The sequence below is a fragment of the Salmo salar genome, chromosome 13 (genome assembly GCF_965601325.2).
Source record: "Salmo salar chromosome 13, fSalSal1, whole genome shotgun sequence".
Classification (NCBI taxonomy): domain Eukaryota; kingdom Metazoa; phylum Chordata; class Actinopteri; order Salmoniformes; family Salmonidae; genus Salmo; species Salmo salar.
The window spans coordinates 74702815-74723012 of record NC_138303.1 but is presented as its reverse complement, the minus strand read 5'-3'; the positions used below and the strand labels follow the sequence as shown (position 1 = coordinate 74723012).

At 43.0% G+C, this 20198-nt stretch overlaps 4 protein-coding genes across 9 annotated transcripts; all 4 read left to right on the top strand.

The window, feature by feature from the left end:
• LOC106596780 (uncharacterized) lies at window positions 1–3311 on the top strand. The gene is made up of 9 exons (XM_082959706.1): window positions 1–292; window positions 462–523; window positions 601–675; window positions 808–846; window positions 958–1442; window positions 1533–1667; window positions 1884–2171; window positions 2328–2470; window positions 3186–3311. The coding sequence occupies exons 5-9, from the start codon at window positions 1287–1289 to the stop codon at window positions 3229–3231; spliced, it is 768 nt and encodes a 255-aa protein (XP_082815832.1). The 5' UTR covers window positions 1–292; window positions 462–523; window positions 601–675; window positions 808–846; window positions 958–1286; the 3' UTR covers window positions 3232–3311.
• An 838-nt stretch (window positions 3312–4149) lies between these two features.
• Window positions 4150–6794, top strand: LOC106584501 (tectonic-like complex member MKS1). Its single transcript, XM_082959737.1, has 8 exons — window positions 4150–4451; window positions 4661–4782; window positions 4916–4971; window positions 5134–5283; window positions 5700–5797; window positions 5957–6085; window positions 6214–6385; window positions 6744–6794. Exons 5-8 carry the CDS (start codon window positions 5712–5714, stop codon window positions 6792–6794), a joined length of 438 nt encoding a protein of 145 aa, XP_082815863.1. The 5' UTR covers window positions 4150–4451; window positions 4661–4782; window positions 4916–4971; window positions 5134–5283; window positions 5700–5711.
• LOC106596533 (uncharacterized) lies at window positions 6419–17848 on the top strand. Of its 2 annotated transcripts, XM_082960329.1 has the most exons (10): window positions 6419–6508; window positions 6744–6798; window positions 14369–14430; window positions 14508–14582; window positions 14715–14753; window positions 14862–15346; window positions 15437–15571; window positions 15784–16071; window positions 16228–16370; window positions 17086–17848. In XM_082960329.1, the coding sequence occupies exons 6-10, from the start codon at window positions 15191–15193 to the stop codon at window positions 17129–17131; spliced, it is 768 nt and encodes a 255-aa protein (XP_082816455.1). In that variant the 5' UTR covers window positions 6419–6508; window positions 6744–6798; window positions 14369–14430; window positions 14508–14582; window positions 14715–14753; window positions 14862–15190; the 3' UTR covers window positions 17132–17848. The 2 variants fall into 2 exon arrangements, with proteins under 2 accessions (XP_082816455.1, XP_082816456.1); XM_082960330.1 differs by lacking the exons at window positions 6419–6508; window positions 6744–6798 and adding an exon at window positions 13698–14225.
• Window positions 17849–18071: 223 nt separating this feature from the next.
• Window positions 18072–20120, top strand: LOC106599790 (tectonic-like complex member MKS1). Of its 5 annotated transcripts, none has more exons than XM_082960327.1 (7): window positions 18074–18297; window positions 18507–18628; window positions 18762–18817; window positions 18998–19133; window positions 19539–19636; window positions 19796–19924; window positions 20053–20120. In XM_082960327.1, the coding sequence occupies exons 5-7, from the start codon at window positions 19551–19553 to the stop codon at window positions 20102–20104; spliced, it is 267 nt and encodes an 88-aa protein (XP_082816453.1). In that variant the 5' UTR covers window positions 18074–18297; window positions 18507–18628; window positions 18762–18817; window positions 18998–19133; window positions 19539–19550; the 3' UTR covers window positions 20105–20120. The 5 variants fall into 5 exon arrangements, 3 of the variants coding, with proteins under 3 accessions (XP_082816454.1, XP_082816453.1, XP_082816452.1); XM_082960326.1 differs by having other exon boundaries at window positions 18077–18297; window positions 18984–19133; XR_014380154.1 differs by having other exon boundaries at window positions 18080–18297; window positions 18984–19133; window positions 19539–19640.
• The last annotated feature ends 78 nt before the right edge of the window (window positions 20121–20198 follow it).

Here is a 20198-nt window from a genome sequence, read left to right as displayed (position 1 = left end):
TCTTCCTGTTGATATCATGTTGGCCTATCTATGTAAAACGTCCAACCAACCATCGATACAACCATTACTCAGTCATTAGGATATAATAAGCACATCACGTTCGTTATTGAGCTACAACCAGTGAGAAGATGCGACCACCAGTCCGGCTCCAAACAAGCTTTTTCTTGTGACGTATTATGCGCAGTCATAAAGCTGTGATATAAAATGACGTAGCCATGCATTAATTCACTACATAAACTGTGTTCAGATTTGATTTAATCTACAATCGTTTTCTTCACTCAGGTTGTTGCAGGTATTCTTTGACCTTTTGGGGCACCTCCTTCCCAACATACATATATATATATATATATATAGGGAATAGGGTGCCATTTGGAATGCCATCTTTGTGTGTGTGTGTGTCTGTGTGTGTGTGAGTCAGGATGTGTTTTGTGTCAATCAATTGATGGAAATGTTTCCCTCAGAAAGAAAGATGGACCGTAATGATGAGAGAATCAAAAGAGCTTTAAGACGCCGCCCTTATGTGGTAAATATCAAATATTTGTTTGTTTTGTCCTGTTTTTGTTATATTATCACATTCTAAATTGAGTGTTGTGTTGACAGTTGAAACCAGTGAGGGTGAACACCCCTGATTCCGTGTTGTGGCCAACCGGCAAGGTGCACAGAAGGCCAAAGCCTGTAAGTCATATCCGACCTGAAACAATAACACATACACATTAGTTATGCATTCTGTATGTACAAACTGCAGTTATCAGAATGAAAGCAAATGCAGAAATCCCTATCTAACCACATTGAATGCTGTCTTGACAGTCTACTTCAGTGCAGACCCCTCAGATCCACAAAAGGCCTGTAAGTCACATTCAAATTCAACCACATAACAGTACTTATATTATTTATTGATACACAATTCAAGGCCAAAATGAGCAAAGCCGTGTTGAATTCATTCTTTACTGTTAACAGCCAATCATTGTGAGCTATGGGCAGGACCAAACATCTGGGGATGGATGGAGCATCAATCCAGAGCCTCTCAGCCAGGTCATCTCTGCTGTTCCCATAGAGACACAACAGATAGATCAATCTGTTGATTCATATGGCCATTTTGGGTGGCTTGGTTGAATTGACAATCATCCATTCGAGATGCTAAAGAATCCTATACTATGGAAGGTCTTTAGACCCACCCCTAATGTTATGGGAGTTGCATTTATTGCATTTTCAGTTACCCATGTATTACTCACTACTTGTACAACCATGTTGGATTGCCTACATATTCTACATTTCCTTGAGGGTCAATGCCAGTGTATTCTATGGCTGCCATGAGTACATGCCTTTCTCTGTCTCCTCAGTCTGGAAGGGTGACTCGGCTGATAGAGAGAAAATATGATGTGATCTCATCCTCCAGTTCTGATGACTTTTCCATCTACTCCTTCACTGACTGTGAATCGGAGGTAAAAGAGTTGTACCCTACCGTCCATGTCTTTGTTGAGTGACATCACTGTGAGGAGGATGGTCTCTGACTAGTTGACTCTGATACACAGTGTGATGATGAGGATCATGAAAGGAGGACACCACCGCTGAAAGTTGAGGATGGAAAGGTGACCAAGCTTGACGTGAGGGTTATGGACGAGGATGATGATCTGTCTCTCCACTCCTTCGATGAGTCAGACTTCCTGGTAAGTTCTGCATATTAAAAAAATGTATATATATATATATATATATATATATATATATATACATACATACATGGGGGATTGGAAATGATGCAGACAATTACTTATTGCGTGTAGTCATGTATCTGCAATATGTATAGAGTAGTTATAAAGTATTTCTACAGATTGTGTTGAACATAGCACTTTCCTGATATGTTACTTTACTTTCTGGTCCTACAGAGCCCAGGGAAGGACTCAAGTCCTGTATCTGTCAAGAATGGTCTCTCTCCTCTTGTGACCTCAGCACACCGGAACCTGGCTGAAGCCCTACGGGCCCTGCCCTCTGCTGTAGGCTCTCCCTACCCAGTAAATGTCCCAAGGCCTCTGACTCCTCTCAGCCCTGTCATTATCGCTCCGCCCCGAACAGAGAACTTCCCATACCGCCACAGCCCTCGCCTGGCTCCCATCACCAACCTGAGCGAGTCCGGCAGGAAGCTGCTACAGGAAATGGCTGGAGTGGCCCCACAGGTGAGAGGAAATACAAGAAGGGAATATTGTCCGTAAGACCTTCTATAGTATAGCATAAGTCCTTCTATAGTATAGCATAGCTCTAGGTATCGTAGCTCAAGAGAAGAGAAAACCTATAAGCTTACATTACTTTATCTCCTTGTCCAAAATATTCAGGAAGGGAAGGTCAATAAGAAAAACAAGGGCAAGGCCAAAAAAGTAGTGAAGCAAGAGAAGGCCAGTAAGATGCAACAGATGGGAAATGTTGGAGAAAGTAAGGAGGAGGACAAGAAAGAGGAAAAGAAGAGTCTGGGGAAGAGGTGAGGAAATAGAGGAGGGAGAAGTGGAACATAACCAGGGAATACTAGACTAGAGAATTAGAGAAATAGAATGAGGTAGCAGAGAAAGAGCAGCTATCTGATGTGTAAGTGCAAACTTACGCAATAAGGCACGAGGAGGTGTGGTATATGGCCAATATATCATGGCTAAGGGCTGTTCTTATGCACAACGCAACACGGAGTACCTGGATACAGCCCTTAGCCGTGGTATATTGGCCATATACCACAAACCCCCGAGGTGCCTTATTGTTATTATTAGCTGGTTACCAAAATAATTAGAGCAGTAAAAATAAATGTTTTTGTCACACCCGTGGTATATGGTCTGTTATAAACTGGGTGGTTCGAGCCCTGAATGCTGATTGGCTGACAGCCGTGGTGTATCAGACCGTATACCACAGGTATGACAAAGCATTTATTTTTACTGCTCTAATTACGTTGGTAACCAGTTCATAATAGCAAAAAGAAACCTTGGGGGTTTGTGGTATATGGCCATTATACCACGGCTAAGGGCTGTATCCAGGCACTCCGTGTCGTGTTGTGCCTAAGAACAGCCCTTAGGTGTGGTATATTGACCATATACCACACCCCCTCGTGCCTTATTGCTTAAATATACCACGGCTGTCAGCCAATCAGCATTCAGGGATCGAACCACCCAGTTTATAATACTATTTATTCTCCTGTGGTTTTTGATTGACAGGTTTCTTCAGTGGCTGCTGCCCAAACTGAGATGTTCAAAGAAATAATGGCCAACTATTACTTCTACCACACACACACACACACACACACACACACACACACACACACACACACACACACACACACACACACACACCACACACACACACACACACACACACCCCCCCCCCCCCCTTTGAGTATTGGTTATTCCTACAACACACACAAACGTAATTTCAGAGACAGGAATTATGATTAGCAAAATACATATATTGGTCTCATTCTTATATTTTGAGACATGCAGCATTATAAAAAAAAAAACGATATTGGTCTCCATCCAGCCTATGATAATGAGTTGGATTTACATGCTTAGGCTTGGAAATATATCCAGGAGAAGCAGGGTCAACACCTCTACACATGTCATAAGTGCCATGACATCTTTAGTAACCACAGAGAGATAAGACCTCTGTCTCCACAGTCTCATCCAAAGGACAGCACCAACCTTAGGGCAGTGTCACTGGTATCCTTGGGCCAAAGTGAAGAGGTGAGGGCCCCTTACTGGTCTCCTTGCAATATCTGGTCTCCCACACAGAGATGGAAATCTACACCTGTTTAGACCCTGGAGGATATGGCTTCAGATGAAAGACAGCAGAGAGATGCAGAACGTAGAAGCTTCAAACACTGTGATATGCAAATTCAGGACCATTGTACACTGAAGTGGAGCATGCATCTGGTCTGAAGCATGTCAAAAGAGTGCAAATGAACTGGGACTGGAGGACTGCATCATATTTAAACTAAATTAGCATGTATCTGATTTAGCTACACTCATCTGTACTTGAATTGTGCTGTTTGAAATGTGTATTTCCAATAAAGCTTTTTAAATTGCAATTATTTGTGTCAGACAGATTTTTGTCTTAATTAATTACATCGGGGGTTCTTAAACATTTTACATCAAGGGAATATTATTGTACTGATATTACCTTACCTGTTATCAGTGGGGGGGTTTATTCTGCTGCTCTGGACTGGATCCCACGGTAGGTGGCGGTAGTGAACCAATAAATAGTTGGATTGCTCGCCAGAAACCCAACCAGGCAGGCAGACTGTTGTTACCATGCAACGAGCAGACGCTTGTGAAAAGTACTAGCTACAAAATTGTCTCAATTGCTTGCTGCTAGTTAGCAAGCCATCAATAAAGTTCCTAACGTTACAACTTGGTAGACGGCTGGAGCACCGACTCCGGAGAGGCTGCCTATCGTTCCCGAGATGCTGTCAAAAACCTTACAATTAAGTAAGTTGCAGTTGGCCTTTGTGGGGCTTTTATTCCTTGCATTGCCATAAAAGCAAGACACTGTCTTTAGCTAACGTTAGCTCTCAAAGCAGATGATGATAAACACCCAGTATATTGCTTGACCTGATCCCTGAGTTTGCCATGAAAACATGGCATTTAGCTAGCTAGAATCCTGTTTACCTTGTTTATATTTACAATGGTGTTTACAGGATCCATATTCAGAGATTCACCTCCACAGCAGCCCTCTCCCAACACCTTCAGCAGCAGGTTTTGACTCAACAGGAGAGGAGAGGCATTGAGCTGGACACCCTCAACTCACCGGCTCAATCAGGTATTAACACTGTTTTGAAACAGAAAGATGTTAGATGTTTTGAAACAGAAAGATGTTAGATGCTTCTTAGTTGAGTAGATGTTATTTTCGTGGTGGCTAGATATGGACCAGAACATCTTGGTTTTGTTTTCAGCCGGAGATGATGAGGAGGAGTTGGTGGTAGGCTGGCAGGAGAAGCTGTTCAGTCAGGTAGGTCCTCTACCAGTGTCCTTATAACAAATAAGACTTTACTGTTTAGGATAGTTTGATTTTGCATAGTAAGTTGTGTGTGTGTGTGTGTGTGTGTGTGTGTGTGTGTGTGTGTGTGTGTGTGTGTGTGTGTGTGTGTGTGTGTGTGTGTGTAATATGAAGTGGTTTTGTTCCAGAGTGAGTCAGTATACCAGACTCCACTGGAGAGACAGTACCACACAGAGATCATGGCTCTGGAGCGGACCAGGGGCAGACCGGAACCGCAGGACTTTCACCTACACCGATTCTGACTGCTACACCAATTGGGAAGGGGTGGGTTTCTACTGAATCTCCATTTCTGTAACGGTTCCATAACCACAGACGCTGGAAGACAGGAAGCAAGTACAGGGTGAGGATTTATTAATAAATAGACATGAAACTAAAGAAGAACAGAGTCTGGACAAGAGAAACAAAACAACATCAATGTAGACAAGGGAATGAAACTGAGGAAGTGACAGATATAGGGGAGGCAATCAATGACGTGATCCAGGTGAGTCTGATGAAGCGCTGGTGCGCGTAACGATGGTGACAGGTGTGCGTAATGATGAGCAGCCTGGCGACCTCGTGCTCCAGAGAGGGGGAGCGGGAGCAGACGTGACAATTTCATTATTCAAAACAAAGAATTTACCTCATTTCTGTCCCAAAGAAACGTTAGTGTTTTAAAGCAGTTTTTTTTATACTCACTACAGCTTTCCCAGAGTATGGTGAGGCAGGTCAAGTCCAACCCTACCTTCCTGGCACATAGGATGGCCAATGTCAGACACAGACGACAGGACAGACAGCCAGTGTAGGTCCCTGTTACTCACCAAAGTGAATTATTATTAAAGTGAATGTAATTGAAGCAACATTGATGTGTGATGTGCTGCTTTGAAGACAAACAGTGTACCGGTATGTTCATATTACCCTTGTATGCAAAATGTGTTTGTGGTATTCTGTTGGTCTGCAGTGACAGCACCTTCCCCAAGTCCAGGCTGATTACCTGGGAGCCCTCGGAGGACTTTGTGAAGACCAGCCACGTGGTCAACACACCTGTACAGACCATGCGCATCATGGATGACCTGGAACCACCGGGCAAGTGAGTAGCACAAGGGGAAAAACCACTATGTAGCCTATGCACTTATTACACTGCTTTGTATGTAATAACTTTGAAGTACATTCCAATTCAGGAATTGAAAAGTGGCATTGTATTCTTGTATTCCTCAGACTTGGCCAAAAGGAGAAGGAATGCTTGTTGTGCACGATAAGAGCAGATGGAAATGGAGTGGTTACCATCAAACCAGACTTCAACAAAGGCAAGGAGCCGCACCCGCTGAAGTCAAAATGTTTTACCCCTAGCTCAAATAAGGGTCACTTACTTGGTAGCAGAATTCATACAGTACAAGCCATTTACTGTGTTATGATGCTGTGTGTTTGCACTCAAGGTTGAGACGGAGGGGGAGAAGAGGGAGGTGTGGCGTCAGACTAGATGAGACGGAATAGCAACAGTGCATATATAGACGTGAGTGACTGAGTGTGTAGTGTTATTCACTGTTGGTGCACTGTAATAATACTTGTATTATAGTTCACCCCAAAATCAAAACTTGGCATAAGTTTTTGTAACCCAAAGTGGCCTAATGTCAGATTTGTCCTTATGCATGTACATACAGTACACTGATGAAATATTATTATAGCCTTTCAGGCAGGTTAGAGTCTTTTCTATGATGATGACCTCTCCTGTCTTTTTCTCCTTTCAGCGTTATGTACGTCATAAAGACTACCTCAACAGCTTGTTTGGCCAGGACTGAAATGGTATGTATGTAGTTTGTGACAGATCCTTAACACAAGTTGTTTAATCAGCAAAGGTCATCTCAAATACAATTTTATTTGTCACATGCGCCGACTACAACAGGTGTAGCAGACCTTACAGTGAAATGCTTATTTACAAGCCCTTAACCAACAATGCAGTTTAAGAAAAATAAGTGTTAAGTAAAAAATAGATAATTAAAATAAAAGTAACAAATAAATAGAGAGCAGCAGTAAAATAACAATTGCGAGGCTATATACAGGGGGTACCGGTACAGAGTCAATGTACGGGGGCACCGGTTCGTCGAGGTAAAAGAGGTAATATGTCCATGTAGGTAGAGGTAAAGTGACTATGCATTGATAATAAACAGAGAGTAGCAGCAACTTAAAACAGTGTGGGGGGGTGCAAAAAGTCTGGGTAGCCATTTGATTAGCTGTTAAGGAGTCTTATGGCTTCGGGGTAGAAGCTGTTAAGAAGTATTTTGGAGCTAGACTTGGCGCTCCAGTACCGCTTGCCGTGCGGTAGCAGAGAGGACATTCTATGACTAGTATGGCTGGAGTCTTTGATCGTTTTTAGGGCCTTCTTCTGACACCGCCTGGTATAGAGGTCCTGGATGGCAGGAAGCTTGGCTCCAGTGATGTACTGGGCCGTACGCACTACCCTCTGTAGTGCCTTGCGGTCAAAGTCCGAGCAGTTGCCATACCAGGCAGTGATTCAACCAGTCAGGATGCTCTCGATGGTGCAGCTGTAGAATTCTTTGAGGATCTGAGGACCCATGCCAAATCTTTTCAGTCTCTTGTGGGGGAATAGGCTTTGTTGTGCCCTCTTCACGACTCTTGGTGTGTTTGGACCATGATAGTTTGGTGATGTGGACACCAAGGAACTTGAAGCTCTCAACCTGCTCCACTACAGCCCTGTCGATGAGAATGGGGGCGTGCTTGGTCCTCCATTTCCTGTAGCCCACGATCATCTCCTTTGTCATGATCACGTTAAGGGAGAGGTTGTTGTCCTGGCACCACATGGCCAGGTCTCTGACCTCCTCCTAATAGGCTGTCTCATCGTTGTCGGTGATCAGGCCTACCCCTGTTGTGTCATTGGCAAACTTAATGATGGTGTTGGAGTCATGCCTGGCCATGCAGTCATGAGTGAAAAGGGAGTACAGGAGGGGTGGTATGCAAATTGGAGTGGGTCTTGGGTTTCTGGGATAGTGGTATTGATGTGAGCCATGACCAGCCTTTCAAAACAGTTCATGGCTACAGACGTAAGTGCTACGGGTCGGTTGTCATTTAGGCAGGTTGCCTTAGTGTTCTTGGGCACAGGAACTATGGTCTTCTGCTTGAAACACGTTGGTGTTACAAACTCAGTCAGGCACAGGTTGAAAATGTCAGTGCAGACACTTGCCAGTTGGTCAGCGCATGCTCAGACTACACGTCCTGGTAATCCGTCTGGCTCTGTGGCCTTGTTTAATGGTCTTACTCACATCGGCTACAGAGTGCGTGATCACACAGTCGTCCGGAACAGCTGATGCTGTCATGCATGTTTTAGTGTTGCTTGCCTCGACGCGAGCATAGAAGTAATTTAGCTCGTCTGGTAAGCTCGTGTCACTGGGCAGCTCGCGGCTGTGCATGTCTTTGTAGTCTGTAATAATTTGCAAGCCCTGCCGCATCCGACGAGTGTCGGCGCCAGTGTAGTACGATTCAATCTTAGTCCTGTATTGACGCTTTGCCTGTTTGATGGTTCATCATAGGGCATAGCAGGAGTTCTTATAAGCTTCCGGGTTATAGTCTCGCTCTTTGAAAGCGGCAGTTCTACCCTTTCAGCTCAGTGCGGATGTTGCCTGTAATCAATGGCATCTGGTTGGGGTATGTACGCACAGTCACTTTGGGGACGATGCACTTATTGATGAAGTCAGTGACTAATGTGGTGTGCTCCTCAATGCCATCGGAAGAATCCTGGAACATATTCCAGTCTGTGGAAGCAGAACAGTCCTGTAGCTTAGCATCAGCTTCATCTGACCACTTTTTTTACTGACCGATTTACTGGTGCTTCCTGATTTAGTTTTTGCTTGTAAGCAGGAACCAGGAGGATAGAATTATGGTCAAATTTGCCAAATGGAGGGAGAGCTTTGTATGCGTCTCTGTGTGTGGAGTAAAGGTGGTGTAGAGTTTTTTCCCCCTCTGGTTGCACATGTGACATGCTGGTAGAAATGAGGTAAAACGGATTTAAGTTTCCCTGCATTAAAGTCCCCCAGCCACTAGGAGCGCCGCCTCTGGATGAGCGTTTTCCTGTTTGGTTATGGCCGTGTTCAGCTCATTGAGTGCGGTCTTCGTGCCAGCATCGGTTTGTGGTGGTAAATAGACAGCTACGAAGAATATAGATGAAAACTCTCTTGGTAAATAGTGTGGTCTACAGCTTATCATGACATACTCTACTTCAGGTGAGAAAAACCTTGAGACTTCCTTAGATTTCGTGCACCAGCTGTTGTTTACAAATACACATAGACCGTCACCCCTTGTCTTACCAGAGGCGGCTGTTCTATCCTGCCGAAAAAGCGTAAAACCCGCCAGTTGTATGTTATTCATGTCGTTGTTCAATCACGTCTCGAAGAAACACAAGATTTTACAGTTTTTAATGTCCCGTTGGTAGGATATACGTGCTCGTAGTTTGTCTCTTATCCAATGATTGTACGTTGGCTAATAGGACCGATGGTAAAGGCAGATTACCCACTCGCCGTCAGATCCTTACAAGGCACCAAGACCTACATCCCTTATATATATCTCTGTCTCTTTCTCCTGCGAATGATGAGGATGAGGGCCTTGTCGGGTTTCTGGAGTAAATCCTTCGCGTCCAACTCGTTAGAGAAATAAAATTCTTCCAGTACGGGATGAGTAAACACTGTCCTGATATCTAGAAGCTCTTTTCGGTCATAAGAGACGGTGGCAGAAACATTATGTACAAAATAAGTTACAAATAACGTGACAAAACACACACAATAGCAGCCATCTCCTCCGGCGCCATTATTGTTGAGTTTGTGGTGGTTCTTTGGTTCTTTGACTTTTCTATAGGCGACTACTTGGACTAGATGCTGTCCTATCTGTTGGACTATGGTACTTATCTGGCCTATTAGCACTGCATCACCATTGGATTTAGCCTCTCTGGGCTAGGTGGGACGTTTGCGTCCCACCCTAGTCAACAGCCAGTGGAATCCCGTGGCGCGATATTCAAATACCTTAGAAATGCTATTACTTCAATTTCTCAAACATATGACTATTTTACACCATTTTAAAGACAAGACTCTCGTTAATCTAACCACACTGTCCGATTTCAAAAAGGCTTTACAACGAAAGCAAAACATTAGATTATGTCAGCAGAGTACCCAGCCAGAAATAATCAGACACCCATTTTTCAAGCTAGCATATAATGTCACAAAAACCAAAACCACAGGTAAATGCAGCACTAACCTTTGATGATCTTCATCAGATGACACTCCTAGGACATTATGTTATACAATACATGCATGTTTTGTTCAATCAAGTTCATATTTACATCAAAAACCAGCTTTTTACATTAGCATGTGACTAGCATGTGACTAGCATTCCCACCGAACACTTCCGGTGAATTTACTAAATTACTCACGATAAACGTTCACAAAAAACATAACAATTATTTTAAGAATTATAGATACAGAACTCCTTTATGCAATTGCGGTGTCCGATTTTAAAATAGCTTTTCGGTGAAAGCACATTTTGCAATATTCTGAGTAGATAGCCCGGCCATCACAGGCTAGCTATTTTGGTGAGTACGATTCAGCTTTTTGCCGCCTTCTGAGAGTCCATGGCAGCCTTAGAAAGTGTCACGTTACAGCAGAGATCCTCTGTTTTGGAAAGAGATGACAAAGAAGGCCAAGAAATGGTCAGAGAGGGCGCTTCCTGTTTGGAATCTTCTCAGGTTTTGGCCTGCCATATGAGTTCTGTTATACTCACAGACACCATTCAAACAGTTTTAGAAACTTTAGGGTGTTTTCTATCCAAATCAAACAATTATATGCATATTCTAGTTACTGGGCAGGAGTAGTAACTAGATTAAATCGGGTACGTTTTTTATCCGGCCGTGCAAATACTGCCCCCTATCCCCAACAGGTTAGGAGTGGAGGTGCTAACAACCTGGGGCCTAGGTGAGTTAACTGCATGATGACCATGAGAAGCTGCATTGTCCCCACTGACTAAAGGAACTTCCCATGCAATTTAACTACCATTGACATCACCACACATACTAGGACTACCAGGTGGGAAAGGAATAGGTAACCCCAACACACCCCTTCCCCTACCAACATTGACAGGTTTTAGCATATCTGAACAACCAATACGGTTGAAACTCATTGTAGTAGCTCAAAATGAAAGTAAAAAAAAAAAAATGTATAGTACGACAGAAATAACTGAGACAGAGGACAGTGTTGCATCAACGTTACAGCTTGTTGCGTTTCTTCTCGCCAACTAAGAAAATGTGGAACAAGGGAAGCGGTCTGAATACTTTCCGAATGCACTGTACACAATCCATGTCTTAAGGCTTAAAAATCCTTCTTTAACCTGTCTCCTCCCCTTCATCTACACTGATATGAAGTGGATTTAACAAGTGACATCAATAAGGGACCCTAGCTTTCAACTGGATTCACCTGGTCAGTCTGTCATGGAAAGAGCAGGTGTTCTTAATGTTTTGTACACTCAGACTAAACAAGAGATTTACTGCTCACTAAGTTCACTGCTACCTCCAGCAGCATTATTTATTTCCTGACCAGTCATGTGAAAAGTCTGGGTTTTGGAGAAATCTTTTGCAATAGCGCTCAGGTTTACTAAACCATTGGAACTATTAATTTCCATTATCTGATAGAATCAGCCCCATAATGAATTTATTTGACTAATTTCCTTATATGAACTGTAACTCAGTAAAATCTTTGAAATTGTTGTGTGTTGTGTTTATATTTTTGTTCATTATCCATTAATGTAGAAGTGTTCAGAAACATATTCTATTCACATTTACAATAAAAGTGACTCCAAAATGGCACAATACATTATTTACCATTCATTTCTATTGGGCACAACATCATCTGAAACAACCAAAACAAACTCCAAATGCATCCAACAAGTTTGTCGAGTCACAAGCTTGATGTAGTCATTGCATGCTAGGAATAGGGGTCCAAATACTAAACTTTTGACTACTTTAATACACATAAGTGAATTTGTCCAAATACTTATGACTCCTTGAAATAGGGGGACTAGATACATAAAGTGCTTTCATTTCTAAACGGCTAAACAGATATGCATGAAAAAGATGACATTTTGTACTTTCAACTCAGGCATCTTCTTGTCCAGCACTGATGCCCTAGCATCAGACATGTCTAGAAGTGGGTGCCAGCCCTTTCCATGTTTCCCCAGAGCAAGATAAGGAGAATGTGTGACACAGTGATGGTAGATTTTCCTAACCAAACATCCCATTATGTACAGCATGATGACTCAACACAAATTTCAAGTATATCATTTATTTTTATTTAACCTTTATTTAACTAGGCAAGTCAGTTAAGAACAAATTCTTATTTACAATGACGGCCTACCCTGGCCAAACCCGGACAGCGCCGGGCCGATTGTGCACCGTCCTATGGGATTCCCAATCACGTCCGGATGTGATACAGCCTGGATTCGAACCAGGGACTGTAGACAAAGATGCAGTGCCTTAGACCACAGCGCCACACATAAACATATTACAACTTAACTACACTACTAAGCACACTTAAAGGTGTGACATACTGCAGTGTATCATGGTTATTGTCAACCACAATAAGGTTGGAAAAGGATAGAGATCCCCCTGCGATGATGGGGATGCAGAGGAAGACAGTGTGTGGGACCAAAAGTGTTGCGATGACCAGAAACAGCCAGGGCTAACATGGGTACACTGACCCCAAAAAGAAAGCCCTCAACCATAACCACTGTAGCCATACCCATAAGGGAGAGAGATACAGGAACTAACCCCTCCACTTGATTCTGGGCAGATGCACCAAACAGTACCAGCCCCAGGAGGGTGTACAACACCCCTGTGCTGATAGAGAGCAGCTGAAACATGAGGAGGAACCAAACAGTGCCCACAATCTTCTCAGTCCCACCAGAGGAGCATCAGAACCCCAATGCTGAAGAGTAGCTGGGTCACTGTCTTGTGGTGGAAGGAGTATGTGATGAGCTTGTGTACCGTAAAGGAAGAGGAGAGGATTAAAACTGAAATTAACGGGTTGACAGACATCAGCGGCATTGATGTGTTGTGCTCTAGCTTGCTGCTGTAGCCTACTGGCACCATATGTTACGTCATTAATGATAGCTACAAGTTGTAGCAAGCTAGATAACGTTACAACATTCCCATACAAAGTAGCTAGCTAGCTACCGAGCATATGATTCTTAAATCACCCAGTCCCTCCTTGCTAACGTACCATGCCCATTGGCAAAAACTGTAGTTCCAAGACTTTAGACATCCTCTGATGAACCGGAATATGCAGTGACAGTAAACAAAACAAATGATACTATAATGACAGCAACAATGCCACTTTTTAGCCTGAACTCAGTAGTAAAACTCTTGAACCTCTGAACCACATCTTTCAAAACTATTCGGGTGATCATGTTGATGCTCAGTGCATACTTGTCAAACTACTAGAGGATATTCAAGCACAATACAACATGTCAGTTACGACACTTTTCCTCCAATATTGCACAACACTTTAGCCAAGACTTGAGTAGCTAGCTTGCTAAACCAAAACAAATGTACTGGACTTCCACATTTGGATTAATCACTTTCACAACCACAAAGTTACTGTTGCGGAGATCATGAAGTGCGCTAAGGCAGTGCTGCATTTAAAGACACTTCCACCTGCTGGCTTGTGCCTGAAATGTGATGACCAAAGAGTCCTCAACAGCTCATTTGAGTTAGATAGAAAGCTAGATAGATATATTTGATTTGACAGTTTAATAAAATAAAACCGTTTAATTAAATAAAACGTGTCAGGCCAGGGACAACACAATAAAGTAAACGGCTTCCGTTGTGTTCCCTTAATGTTACTCAAAGTAAAACAATAATACAAAAATATTTGGCAAGGAATGGTTTTTTCCTGTTGATATCATGTTGGCCTATCTATGTAAAACGTCCAACCAACCATCGATACAACCATTACTCAGTCATTAGGATATAATAAGCACATCACGTTCGTTATTGAGCTACAACCAGTGAGAAGATGCGACCACCAGTCCGGCTCCAAACAAGCCTTTTTCTTGTGACGTATTATGCGCGGTCATAAAGCTGTGATATAAAATGACGTAGCCATGCATTAATTCACTACATAAACTGTGTTCAGATTTGATTTAATCTACAATCGTTTTCTTCACTCAGGTTGTTGCAGGTATTCTTTGACCTTTTGGGGCACCTCCTTCCCAACATATATATATATATATATAGGGAATAGGGTGCCATTTGGAATGCCATCTTTGTGTGTGAGTCAGGATGTGTTTTGTGTCAATCAATTGATGGAAATGTTTCCCTCAGAAAGAAAGATGGACCGTAATGATGAGAGAATCAAAAGAGCTTTAAGACGCCGCCCTTATGTGGTAAATATCAAATATTTGTTTGTTTTGTCCTGTTTTTGTTATATTATCACATTCTAAATTGAGTGTTGTGTTGACAGTTGAAACCAGTGAGGGTGAACACCCCTGATTCCGTGTTGTGGCCAACCGGCAAGGTGCACAGAAGGCCAAAGCCTGTAAGTCATATCCGACCTGAAACAATAACACATACACATTAGTTATGCATTCTGTATGTACAAACTGCAGTTATCAGAATGAAAGCAAATGCAGAAATCCCTATCTAACCACATTGAATGCTGTCTTGACAGTCTACTTCAGTGCAGACCCCTCAGATCCACAAAAGGCCTGTAAGTCACATTCAAATTCAACCACATAACAGTACTTATATTTATTGATACACAATTCAAGGCCAAAATGAGCAAAGCCGTGTTGAATTCATTCTTTACTGTTAACAGCCAATCATTGTGAGCTATGGGCAGGACCAAACATCTGGGGATGGATGGAGCATCAATCCAGAGCCTCTCAGCCAGGTCATCTCTGCTGTTCCCATAGAGACACAACAGATAGATCAATCTGTTGATTCATATGGCCATTTTGGGTGGCTTGGTTGAATTGACAATCATCCATTCGAGATGCTAAAGAATCCTATACTATGGAAGGTCTTTAGACCCACCCCTAATGTTATGGGAGTTGCATTTATTGCATTTTCAGTTACCCATGTATTACTCACTACTTGTACAACCATGTTGGATTGCCTACATATTCTACATTTCCTTGAGGGTCAATGCCAGTGTATTCTATGGCTGCCATGAGTACATGCCTTTCTCTGTCTCCTCAGTCTGGAAGGGTGACTCGGCTGATAGAGAGAAAATATGATGTGATCTCATCCTCCAGTTCTGATGACTTTTCCATCTACTCCTTCACTGACTGTGAATCGGAGGTAAAAGAGTTGTACCCTACCGTCCATGTCTTTGTTGAGTGACATCACTGTGAGGAGGATGGTCTCTGACTAGTTGACTCTGATACACAGTGTGATGATGAGGATCATGAAAGGAGGACACCACCGCTGAAAGTTGAGGATGGAAAGGTGACCAAGCTTGACGTGAGGGTTATGGACGAGGATGATGATCTGTCTCTCCACTCCTTCGATGAGTCAGACTTCCTGGTAAATTCTGCATATAAAAAAAATGTGTGTATATATATATATATATATATATATATATATACACACATGGGGGATTGGAAATGATGCAGACAATTACTTATTGCGTGTAGTCATGTATCTGCAATATGTATAGAGTAGTTATAAAGTATTTCTACAGATTGTGTTGAACATAGCACTTTCCTGATATGTTACTTTACTTTCTGGTCCTACAGAGCCCAGGGAAGGACTCAAGTCCTGTATCTGTCAAGAATGGTCTCTCTCCTCTTGTGACCTCAGCACACCGGACCCTGGCTGAAGCCCTACGGGCCCTGCCCTCTGCTGTAGGCTCTCCCTACCCAGTAAATGTCCCAAGGCCTCTGACTCCTCTCAGCCCTGTCATTATCGCTCCGCCCCGAACAGAGAACTTCCCATACCGCCACAGCCCTCGCCTGGCTCCCATCACCAACCTGAGCGAGTCCGGCAGGAAGCTGCTACAGGAAATGGCTGGAGTGGCCCCACAGGTGAGAGGAAATACAAGAAGGGAATATTGTCCGTAAGTCCTTCTATAGTATAGCATAAGTCCTTCTATAGTATAGCATAGCTCTAGGTATCGTAGCTCAAGAGAAGAGAAAACCTATAAGCTTACATTACTTTATCTCCTTGTCCAAAATATTCAGGAAGGGAAGGTCAATAAGAAAAACAAGGGCAAGGCCAAAAAAGTAGTGAAGCAAGAGAAGGCCAGTAAGATGCAACAGATGGGAAATGTTGGAGAAAGTAAGGAGGAGGACAAGAAAGAGGAAAAGAAGAGTCTGGGGAAGAGGTGAGGAAATAGAGGAGGGAGAAGTGGAACATAACCAGGGAATACTAGACTAGAGAATTAGAGAAATAGAATGAGGTAGCAGAGAAAGAGCAGCTATCTGATGTGTAAGTGCAAACTTACGCAATAAGGCACGAGGAGGTGTGGTATATGGCCAATATATCATGGCTAAGGGCTGTTCTTATGCACAACGCAACACGGAGTACCTGGATACAGCCCTTAGCCGTGGTATATTGGCCATATACCACAAACCCCCGAGGTGCCTTATTGTTATTATTAGCTGGTTACCAAAATAATTAGAGCAGTAAAAATAAATGTTTTTGTCACACCCGTGGTATATGGTCTGTTATAAACTGGGTGGTTCGAGCCCTGAATGCTGATTGGCTGACAGCCGTGGTGTATCAGACCGTATACCACAGGTATGACAAAGCATTTATTTTTACTGCTCTAATTACGTTGGTAACCAGTTCATAATAGCAAAAAGAAACCTTGGGGGTTTGTGGTATATGGCCATTATACCACGGCTAAGGGCTGTATCCAGGCACTCCGTGTCGTGTTGTGCCTAAGAACAGCCCTTAGGTGTGGTATATTGACCATATACCACACCCCCTCGTGCCTTATTGCTTAAATATACCACGGCTGTCAGCCAATCAGCATTCAGGGATCGAACCACCCAGTTTATAATACTATTTATTCTCCTGTGGTTTTTGATTGACAGGTTTCTTCAGTGGCTGCTGCCCAAACTGAGATGTTCAAAGAAATAATGGCCAACTATTACTTCTACCACACACACACACACACACACACACACACACACACACACACACACACACACACTTTGAGTATTGGTTATTCCTACAACACACACAAACGTAATTTCAGAGACAGGAATTATGATTAGCAAAATACATATATTGGTCTCATTCTTATATTTTGAGACATGCAGCATTATAAAAAAAAAAACGATATTGGTCTCCATACAGCCTATGATAATGAGTTGGATTTACATGCTTAGGCTTGGAAATATATCCAGGAGAAGCAGGGTCAACACCTCTACACATGTCATAAGTGCCATGACATCTTTAGTAACCACAGAGAGATAAGACCTCTGTCTCCACAGTCTCATCCAAAGGACAGCACCAACCTTAGGGCAGTGTCACTGGTATCCTTGGGCCAAAGTGAAGAGGTGAGGGCCCCTTACTGGTCTCCTTGCAATATCTGGTCTCCCACACAGAGATGGAAATCTACACCTGTTTAGACCCTGGAGGATATGGCTTCAGATGAAAGACAGCAGAGAGATGCAGAACGTAGAAGCTTCAAACACTGTGATATGCAAATTCAGGACCATTGTACACTGAAGTGGAGCATGCATCTGGTCTGAAGCATGTCAAAAGAGTGCAAATGAACTGGGACTGGAGGACTGCATCATATTTAAACTAAATTAGCATGTATCTGATTTAGCTACACTGATCTGTACTTGAATTGTGCTGTTTGAAACGTGTATTTCCAATAAAGCTTTTTAAATTGCAATTATTTGTGTCAGACAGATTTTTGTCTTAATTAATTACATCGGGGGTTCTTAAACATTTTACATCAAGGGAATATTATTGTACTGATATTACCTTACCTGTTATCAGTGGGGGGGTTTATTCTGCTGCTCTGGACTGGATCCCACGGTAGGTGGCGGTAGTGAACCAATAAATAGTTGGATTGATCGCCAGAAACCCAACCAGGCAGGCAGACTGTTGTTACCATGCAACGAGCAGACGCTTGTGAAAAGTACTAGCTACAAAATTGTCTCAATTGCTTGCTGCTAGTTAGCAAGCCATCAATAAAGTTCCTAACGTTACAACTTGGTAGACGGCTGGAGCACCGACTTCGGAGAGGCTGCCTATCGTTCCCGAGATGCTGTCAAAAACCTTACAATTAAGTAAGTTGCAGTTGGCCTTTGTGGGGCTTTTATTCCTTGCATTGCCATAAAAGCAAGACACTGTCTTTAGCTAACGTTAGCTCTCAAAGCAGATGATGATAAACACCCAGTATATTGCTTGACCTGATCCCTGAGTTTGCCATGAAAACATGGCATTTAGCTAGCTAGAATCCTGTTTACCTTGTTTATATTTACAATGGTGTTTACAGGATCCATATTCAGAGATTCACCTCCACAGCAGCCCTCTCCCAACACCTTCAGCAGCAGGTTTTGACTCAACAGGAGAGGAGAGGCATTGAGCTGGACACCCTCAACTCACCGGCTCAATCAGGTATTAACACTGTTTTGAAACAGAAAGATGTTAGATGTTTTGAAACAGAAAGATGTTAGATGCTTCTTAGTTGAGTAGATGTTATTTTCGTGGTGGCTAGATATGGACCAGAACATCTTGGTTTTGTTTTCAGCCGGAGATGATGAGGAGGAGTTGGTGGTAGGCTGGCAGGAGAAGCTGTTCAGTCAGGTAGGTCCTCTACCAGTGTCCTTATAACAAATAAGACTTTACTGTTTAGGATAGTTTGATTTTGCATAGTGTGTGTGTGTGTGTGTGGTGTGGTGTGGTGTGGTGTGTGTGTGGTGTGTGTGTGTGTGTGTGTGTGTGTGTGTGTGTGTGTGTGTGTAATATGAAGTGGTTTTGTTCCAGAGTGAGTCAGTATACCAGACTCCACTGGAGAGACAGTACCACACAGAGATCATGGCTCTGGAGCGGACCAGGGGCAGACCGGAACCGCAGGATTTTCACCTACACCGATTCTGACTGCTACACCAATTGGGAAGGGGTGGGTTTCTACTGAATCTCCATTTCTGTAACGGTTCCATAACCACAGACGCTGGGAAGTACAGGGTGAGGATTTATTAATAAATAGACATGAAACTAAAGAAGAACAGAGTCTGGACAAGAGAAACAAAACAACATCAATGTAGACAAGGGAATGAAACTGAGGAAGTGACAGATATAGGGGAGGCAATCAATGACGTGATCCAGGTGAGTCTGATGAAGCGCTGGTGCGCGTAACGATGGTGACAGGTGTGCGTAATGATGAGCAGCCTGGCGACCTCGTGCTCCAGAGAGGGGGAGCGGGAGCAGACGTGACAATTTCATTATTCAAAACAAAGAATTTACCTAGTTTCTGTCCCAAAGAAACGTTAGTGTTTTAAAGCAGTTTTTTTTATACTCACTACAGCTTTCCCAGAGTATGGTGAGGCAGGTCAAGTCCAACCCTACCTTCCTGGCACATAGGATGGCCAATGTCAGACACAGACGACAGGACAGACAGCCAGTGTAGGTCCCTGTTACTCACCAAAGTGAATTATTATTAAAGTGAATGTAATTGAAGCAACATTGATGTGTGATGTGCTGCTTTGAAGACAAACAGTGTACCGGTATGTTCATATTACCCTTGTATGCAAAATGTGGTTGTGGTATTCTGTTGGTCTGCAGTGACAGCACCTTCCCCAAGTCCAGGCTGATTACCTGGGAGCCCTCGGAGGACTTTGTGAAGACCAGCCACGTGGTCAACACACCTGTACAGACCATGCACATCATGGATGACCTGGGACCACCGGGCAAGTGAGTAGCACAAGGGGAAAAACCACTATGTAGCCTATGCACTTATTACACTGCTTTGTATGTAATAACTTTGAAGTACATTCCAATTCAGGAATTGAAAAGTGGCATTGTATTCTTGTCTTCCTCAGACTTGGCCAAAAGGAGAAGGAATGCTTTGTCGTGTCTTTGGGGTACCATTAAACTGAAGACATGTTTATCAATCAACTCCCTGTAATTATTATCACGTGATCAAACTGATTCATCGTTTAATTGTAATTAACTAGGAGATCGGGGC